The sequence below is a fragment of the Callithrix jacchus genome, chromosome 6 (assembly GCF_049354715.1).
Source record: "Callithrix jacchus isolate 240 chromosome 6, calJac240_pri, whole genome shotgun sequence".
NCBI classification, from domain to species: domain Eukaryota; kingdom Metazoa; phylum Chordata; class Mammalia; order Primates; family Cebidae; genus Callithrix; species Callithrix jacchus.
Window position 1 is genome coordinate 72,641,798 of NC_133507.1, and position 8,586 is coordinate 72,650,383.

The window sequence follows — 8,586 nt, forward strand, 5'->3', positions numbered from 1 at the left end:
AATGATCTGAAATGTGTCCTCTTGGGGATAAAATTTATTCATTTTATATATATATATAAATATATAAAATTATTTTTATTGCATGCTACTATTTCAAGCCAGATGCTAAGTGCTAGGGACACATGTAAGGAAGTTAAAATGGCTGCTGGCCAGATAAAGCTTAGACTGTAGTTGGTGAAACAAACATTACGGAGGTAATTGTGCAGTTGCTTATTTAGTTACAACCATGGAGACTACTCTGAAGGGCAAAGACAATGTATAACAGAGTCCTGCCCTAATTCCTTGGTGTCATTAAAGAGATGATATTTAAGCTTAAAGACAGAGCTGGTTAACGGCCAAAGACGTGGGTTTGAGGAGGAGAAGGGCATTTCACACAGGAGCTGTGTGGGCAAAGACTCTGGAACCATTTTGTACTATGAGAGATCCAAAAAAAAAAAAAGAATTAAAAAGGAAGGGATGATCAGTAGCATATATTTAACATTTAACCTGTTTCTCCCAAGGAGAGATTGCACTGGTCCCCTGCACTTTAGCATCATGGAATAGAGAGGTTTCTAATTCTGATTGGGGGAGGAGAAAACTTCATGGTGATAATTTTATTAGGGTTTGAAAGGATCGATTTGGCTTCAATGGACATAAACTAGAGGCTAAGAAACTATAGATTAAGTAAATTACTCTGAAATTGTAAAACTTTTGGTATTAGCGAGTTGGTAGAATTTGTTTTTTTCATAGGTCCCTTCTCCAGCTTGCTGAAAGCACGCCATGTAATCTGCAGCCAGAACCATTTACAGTATAGTTGTCCTGTTTATAGGTTTTTGATAAGCTGTTTTTATTTTGTAATAAATAAGAAACGATGCCATTGTCCTTTACAAAATAGCTGAAGTTTTACTTGAAGAAAATCTGTTTGGAAATGTTAAGCTGGTTACACAGAACTAATATGCCTCAAGGTGGTCATTCTCTCTGGATTAAAGCTGTGGGACAATTGTGGCTCCTGTTACAGGGAAAATTACAATGGGCCATTATGAAAAGGGACAAAAATCTCTGTTCCCAGAGGGGGACTGACAAGCTGAAAGTCCCTCTCTACATGCCAACACAAAAGCCTGATTGCTTCAGATTGTTTGTTTATGTAAATCAAAAGGGTGCCTTTAACTCTGCAAGGGGGCTGGCAAGCAACAAAGAAGGTGGTGATTGGCTGGACTCTTGCTCATGGCTCCTGACAAATATGACAAATCCTCCTGCTCTTTTGCTATAAGCTCTGTCTGGATACCTTTAGGAGAAGAATCTTGTTATTACGTACCAAAGTGAATAATTTGTGCTCTTAGAGTAGCTGTTGGAACCATAGGACTTGAAGGCAAGAGCAGGTGTATTATCAAGGATCTACTCACTCAGTTTCCCTAAAGCTCTCTCTCCAGATCGGATTCAACTGCACATCATGACAGATGCTCCAGCTACATTTACCCAGGCTGAGTGTAATGGGGATAAACCACCTGAAAATGGTCAACAAGCAATCACTAAAACCTGTGAAAAATTGACTGATGTGGACAGCCCCCTGCCACACTACAGGGTAGAACCCAGTCTCGAATTTGCACCCACTGAAGGAAATCAGGAGGAAAGAGGAAAATTACAAGGGAACAGGCTGCTCAACTCATCCATGGAGGAGAAAATTCTAAAAGGTAAAGTTTTTCCATTCTCCTTAATTTTCTTGTTTTAACTTATAAATTTATCCTGCACTTTTTTGTTTGAAAAACTGTTATAGGAATGAGCTGGAGACCCCAAAAATGTAGCCTTTTATTCTACTGTGCATAGCATAAGGTGTCTCTGTCTCTGGTGAAATCCAGGCTTGTCTGTTTGAAAGCTCCATGACTCCAGATAACTTTCTGTCTCCCAAAGCCTGAGTGTTTTTCACTAGAAGAAGGCAGAATAATTATAATAATAATACCTACACGTATTAAGTAAGCACTGGCTAAATGTTGACTACTGTTACTTATCACGATTAAGGGGAGCCCCACTATTATTTGAACAAAGAGAATTCAACATTTTAAAATTTTCTTCTAAATATAGCTGAAGTCTGAATTTATGGTGCGATATTTTATATATATATATATATATATCTTATATAAATATTAAAGGAGAGATTATCAATAAAGTGATCATTAAGTAAATAAATTGAATCAATAAAGAATGAATCTGAAGAGTCAAACAGTAATTTTTAGTGATCAGATTTGAAATTAAAGAAATCCACCTGGAGCTTAAATTGATAACTGCTTAACTGTTGAACAATATATATTTCAAATGTTAAAATACTGATTTTTTTTTTTTTTTTTTTTTTTTTCAGAAAATCCAGAAGAGAAACTCTTTATTGTTCATAAGACTATCACAGATCTTTCCCTCCAAGAAACAAGTGCCGATGAAATGACTTTCAGAGAAGGTAACAAGAACTACAGTTTTGTACACAGAAATTGTTTGACTGAATATGGATGACAGTATTCCCATGAAATGCTGCATGAGTGCGGCATTGACAAAACAATCCAGGCAATGACTTCAAATTTTCAAAGCTGCTGTAGGCAGATAAGAGAGTCTTAACTTATCTCTGGGTTCCACCTTATAAAGCACTCCAGACTGTTCAAGGTTGAGGCTGCATGGATTGGCACAGCTAATTGGCATACCAGCGTAATGTCTGTCTCTTAATGTTAGTCCACTAAGTCAACCTTCTTTTTGATTTGGTGTGTCCAAATCTGTGTGTGCACCTTGTGAAATGTAAATGTTTCAAAAATAGTTCTTTCCTATAAGTCTACAATTAACATACAGTTTTTTTTTTTTTTTTTTTGAGACAGTTTCACCCTTGTTTTTTAGGCTGGGGTGCAATGGTGCTAACTCAGCTCACTGCAACCTCAGCCTCCCAGGTTCAAGCAATTCTCCTGTCTCAGCCTACTGAGAAACTGGGATTATAGGCACCCACCACCATGCTCAACTAACTTTTTTGTATTTTTATTAGGCATGGTATTTCACCATATTGGCCAGGCTGGTCTCAAACTCCTGACCTCAGTTGATTCACCCTCCTTGCCTCCCACCTGTGATTACAGGCGTGAGCCACTGTGCCTGGCCAACACACAGTTTAAAGTAATCTCATAAAATGATTTACTTTATAGGCCTCTAATGTAAGTACAAAATGGTTAACTATTTCATGTCAAAGAAAGGGTGATAAAGTTAATTTTAATTGTGTTCTTTAAGAAAATCGAAGAATAAAAGGAATATTGAAGTGACTATATTAAATTTCAAATAAACTTAATAGACTAAGACACAAAATTCTTTACATTTTTCTTCCAAGAAGACATCTATATTTAAACAGTTTCCAAATAGAGTGTAAGATAAAATCTATTAATTAATCATTTCTTTCCTCTCTTGCAGCCATACACATCTTATCTCAAAATTGAAGTCAGCTTGCTAAACCTAACCAATTTAGCTTTGCTAGGACTTTAACAGGCAAAATATTGGAGACTATTGGCTGAAATACTAGAATGTTACATAAAATAGTAGATGTCAAGGAGGACAGGAATGTGATTGGCTATTTCCTACATCCGCTCCCTTTGCTTGAACACCTCTCATACTATGTCTGCTTACCGATGCATCAACACTTAAGGAAATATGTAGCAAGCAATAGCCAGTGTCAAGCTGTTATATTACCAGAGATAATTTGTAAGACTTAAGACTCCATGTTATGAACTAAATAAGCTCTTTGACCTATTTTTTTCTGCTTCCAATGTAACAAGCTCTCAGCAGCAAGATCTCAACCTTCTATCACATAGAAACCCTTTTAAATGTGTGATCAGGAGTCCACCACAGATAACAGTATTCAAGGATCTTTCATTTTCATCAGATGGAGAGTGAAAGCAGTCTGTAGTTTTTAGCTAGATGGTCTCACTAGTTAAGTTTTCCCTCAATGAATTCTTTGCTGTTTGATGGAGTATGCTTTTCCTCTATAACAGAAACACAGATTTTGGTGTCTTTTATTTTCACAGTGGCAAACAGCTATAAAATCTTCAAAAAGAATGTTACTGGATTAAAACATATAAAGATGCTAAAAATATTGAGGAAAAACTATAATTTAAATTCAAAGAGTAATTTTATATGTGACAATCTCATGCCTGAGTCATGAATATAAACAAAATATTACGTTGGTTCTTGAGGAAAACAAAATAAAACAAAACAAAGCATAAGATTATAGCAAACATTCTAATGTGTATTTGTGGATAATGTTAGCAACACTGATGGGACATAGTGATCAGATAGCAGCTGTGTATAAAAAAAATTAGGGCGTCCACCCATCTTTACTTCTATCTCTGTAAGTTTGCAATCTATTCCCTAGAGTGAGAAAACAACAGCAAATAAAAAGAGAACTAAACACCGTGGATGAAAATGGACTTGAGCATATCTCAGAGAGAGTAGAATATTGTGGAGGAAAAAAGACAAAGAGGAACTTTGTCTCTCTCCTTGTAGACTCTCATGGTATCAAAAGAGAAGGGGTGTAACCCAGACAAATTTCTGAGTCGTGTATACCACAGACGGAAAGTTCCCACAGAAGTCTTGCAGGGATGAAGGCTCAGAGAACAACCTCAGCTTCCTTACAATTAATCCTTATCATGTTCAATAAATATCGTTGAGGATATGCTGGTATGATCTAGCTGTCTGAAAAGTGACCAGACATGGACAGTTGTCATTTTGGTATTGGAAATGATTATTTTTTTCTTTCTGAAATATTTTTCTAATTTTCTTCGAGGCGTGTGTGTGTGTGTGTGCATGTGAGAGAGAGAGATGTCCAAATATTTCATTTTACCTGTGAACATATCCAGTTGTGTCATGCTAGATAAGATTTTTTTAAGTGTCTCAGGGAATATCAGTCTCACTAAATATAGTAGTCCACAACAGAGTTCCATAGACAAATGAAGTTAGGTTGCTGACTTTCTTACAGATTCATAATATTCATTTGCATTTCAAAGGCGTGTAAGAATTCTGAAGATGCTTATTTAACTGTATTTAATCCAGTGTTTTCAAAATTAATTTGGCTGTGTAGTCTGTTTGTGCAAAACATTTTGGTAACCCGCAGAATCACATCCCATAAAACACATGTTGGGAAATGATTATCAAAAAAAATTATTTTGAGAATAACGGACTAATGGCTGGGTATTTTGGAACCTCTGCACATCTCATCTACCAATTGATTTTGCTACAGGGTATCAGTGGGAGAGGATTCCTCTGAGTGGCAGTAACCAGGAAATAAGAAGACAGAAGGAAAGGATTGCTGAACAACCTCTCAAAGAGGAAGAAGATGAGGACAGGAAGAACAAAGCTCATCAGGCAGCTGAAATTGAATGGCTGGGATTTCAAAAACCCAGCCAAGCTGACATGTTACATTCTAAACATGAGGAGGAGCAGAAGGCTTGGGATGAAGAAATTAATAATGATGATGATGATAATTATGATGATGATGAAGATGAAGTTCGAGTGATAGAATTTAAGAAAAAACATGAAGAGTTTTCTCAATTTAAAGAGGAAGGTGATGCAAGTGAAGACTCCCCACTGAGCAGTGCCAGTTCCCAAGCTGTGACCCCTGATGAGCAGCCACCCTTAGGAAAGAAGAGTGATATCTCCAGAAATGCTTATTCCAGATACAATACAATATCCTATCGAAAAATCAGAAAGGGAAATACCAAGCAAAGAATTGATGAATTCGAGTCTATGATGCATTTATAAACTAACTGGAACTGAGAAAATCTCATGCACACTAAAGGAAAAGCTAATTCTATTGTCCCAGTGTGCATATTTCTATGCCTTATTTGAGTTATCACCTGAAAAGAGGTGGAAGTTGACTCTCTTTTTTCACTGTAGAATAATGTGGAAATAACCCTAGATAAAATTCAGTCTGATAACCTCAAATCAAAAAGCTTTAGATTCATTCTTGGGCATTTGTCTTTTAAAACGTCACTAACATAGCACTATGTGATAAGCACTAAGCAGTCAGTCCCCTGGGGGAATATGGCATAATTTGGCTATAAATGTAACAATGCTTGGAAAGGTAGTCATCAAATGAGACTATTTGAGGGGACTATTTGAAATGATTTTTATATTTCTTTCCGTGTCTTTTTTCTTGTACATCGGAGTGATGGAAAGCCTGATATTAAAACCTCTCTTACATTTAAACACGGTTTTGCTGACTCTGGCAAATAAACCTTCCCAAATTCTTTGCCTTTTCTATTATCATCAAACAAGATTTCAAGTGACTTTCCTTGGCATCTACAGAGAGAAAATTCTATCAGCCTCCTTCCTAGGTGTTACCATTCACTGAATCTTCTCACAGAGGGGGATGAGCAATTGTCAGTCAGGAGAATTCTGTTTGCTAAATGTTGCCTTTATGCTTTCAAACTGAATTAAACCCATTGTGAGGTTAACATGGGAGGGGCTAGAAGATTGGTGGGCAGCAGACTAAAGAGTTATGTTGGATAGTTTTATTTCTGTAGCTGAAAATAAAATCTCGTCTAGCACAGTTAAAGTCATTAAAAATAAAAATGACAGCTTTAGCACAATTTTAAGAAAATGCCCCTCTCTATTACCACATTTTCTCTTATTAACAGTATCTCAGAATAATTTTCTTTCCTTAGAAACCTGGGACAACGCTAGTCATAACTGTACTAGTTACTATGAAAGTGGAAATAATTATCTTAGAATATTTTCAAAGTAGAGTGTGAGCATGTATTTTTAGTGAGAGAGCTCTGATAGTTGTTGGGAATATATAATTTACTGGACCTCAGCCCAAATCAAGATGCTTAAAATTGTACTTGTGGAGCTTCACTCAAACCAATGTGTCAAATAACGTACTGAATATTTATGAAAAGAGAGACTATATTTATATTCTTAGATAGTTGGTTCCACAATTTTTCACTGCATGCTTCCATATATATTCCTGAACTTTCTATCACCACAGATAAAGATTTTTTTTTTGCCCTGCAAATAAAAAGACAATTCCTTATTGTCTGAATGTAATACAGTCTTCATTGTACTATTCAACCCTTTGTTTATTTCTTTTTCATTTTGTGAAAAACTCCGGGTTAGTCCTCTTAGATGACTGCTTATTTATGTGTAACATAAATCCCACATATTCTAGTGACAACTTCTTTAATTCTTTCCGGTCACATATTTCCATAGTATCACATACTATTATTTGGTTGTTTACAAAATTCAAATTTGAATTCAGGATTGCAGTGCTCCTTTAATTCTTTCTAACAGATACCATATAAAAGTTATTTTACCCTCATTCTATACATCCTATAGATTTCATTGGTTACAATGTCAGTTTCCAGAATAAACTGAGGGAAATCAGGATTTTATTGATAAAGTTAGGGAGAAGATTGAGGCAATAGGACAATTTCCAGTTTAATTTAAATCCTCTGATTTTTCTGCCTGGACAACCTGCTTTTTTTTCTGGGTAACTGACAACCCCTACAATTTTCCACTTAACTTCAAAACACAGTATTGTGTTATCTAGCACAAAACAGGACCATGTTTCTAACCTACCATCAAGACCCTGTATTTTGAGTTATTCCAACAGAGATGATGAACTCCTATAGGACTAGAGGTGGGACAGCTATGGCTATGTGGCATGGCAAAGCAAGTAGCTCTAATGGGACTCCAATACATGCTAACGCCGGTCCTCTTAGGTCTGTGCTCTTACCAGGCAATGAATGACCTATGAAAGATGTAGTCAACAGAAACTATTTTAGAGTATGTTTAGTTAGTAAATGCTTCATGTTGATGGACGATGCAATGTTTCTGCAAAAAAGCCCTGAAACTATTCATTGGCGTTGGTGTCCATGGGACTACATCTTACATGAAAGCCACAGAGTTAAGTGATCTCAGGTAACATAATGATGACGGTTGGCTATTTGAGTCTTTGTAACCTAGGAAAGACAAGGGTCTGATTCAGATTGCAGGGGATATTTAACATGTTTGAAACTCAGTTGGAACGGAACACGATTAAGAACACAACCTGGTAGCCACACATGAAGGTTTACTGGAGCTTTTGTGATTCAAAGTTCAGGGGTCATAAGGACTCTGGTATCAGGGAAGAGGGAGAATTAATTTATTGTGCAAATGCTGGTATTTCTTACATGACTTTTTGTTTTCCTTTGTCGCTACATGAACAGAAACTAATAATAGCTCTATTTCTCTTCCAATATAAAATCTTTTATATAATGCTACATTTGAAGTCACAGAATTTGCCAGTATTTCTTTCTCTCCCTTTACCTACCTATCTACAATTTAAATAAAGAATTGCTGTGTCTGACTTACTCTCAATAAAAGTTTGTGTCTTTATTTCTGGTTTATAGACTAGGATTGTTTAGCTGCCTTTTAAAGTTTGGAAAGAATCCTTGTATATCAGCAACTACTAAGATAATTAATAAATGCCTCTTCGGAAATCAAGGGAACACTTTATTTTAATTCTTTTGCATTATTTATTTCAAAAAGATCTTAAAATAATTGTATATAAAATTGTAAAAAGGATTTCTGGTAGGTAGATATGTAATATACATGAAA

At 35.9% G+C, this 8,586-nt stretch overlaps 1 protein-coding gene across 1 annotated transcript; it reads left to right on the forward strand.

Annotated features, from left to right (window-relative positions):
• Positions 1–1,242: 1,242 nt before the first annotated feature.
• ERMN (ermin) lies at positions 1,243–8,351 on the forward strand. Its single transcript, XM_008998869.5, has 3 exons — positions 1,243–1,670; positions 2,333–2,425; positions 5,228–8,351. Exons 1-3 carry the CDS (start codon positions 1,430–1,432, stop codon positions 5,746–5,748), a joined length of 855 nt encoding a protein of 284 aa, XP_008997117.1. The 5' UTR covers positions 1,243–1,429; the 3' UTR covers positions 5,749–8,351.
• The last annotated feature ends 235 nt before the right edge of the window (positions 8,352–8,586 follow it).

What these genes read in the sequence shown, in the direction of transcription:
- ERMN (XM_008998869.5), top strand. Translation starts at nt 1,430, where the DNA reads ATGACAGATGCTCCAGCTACATTTACCCAGGCTGAGTGTAATGGGGAT. An exon ending in GGAGGAGAAAATTCTAAAAG is followed by an intron (nt 1,671 to 2,332) that starts GTAAAGTTTTTC and finishes TTTTTTTTTCAG; the next exon opens with AAAATCCAGAAGAGAAACTC. An exon ending in TGAAATGACTTTCAGAGAAG is followed by an intron (nt 2,426 to 5,227) that starts GTAACAAGAACT and finishes ATTTTGCTACAG; the next exon opens with GGTATCAGTGGGAGAGGATT.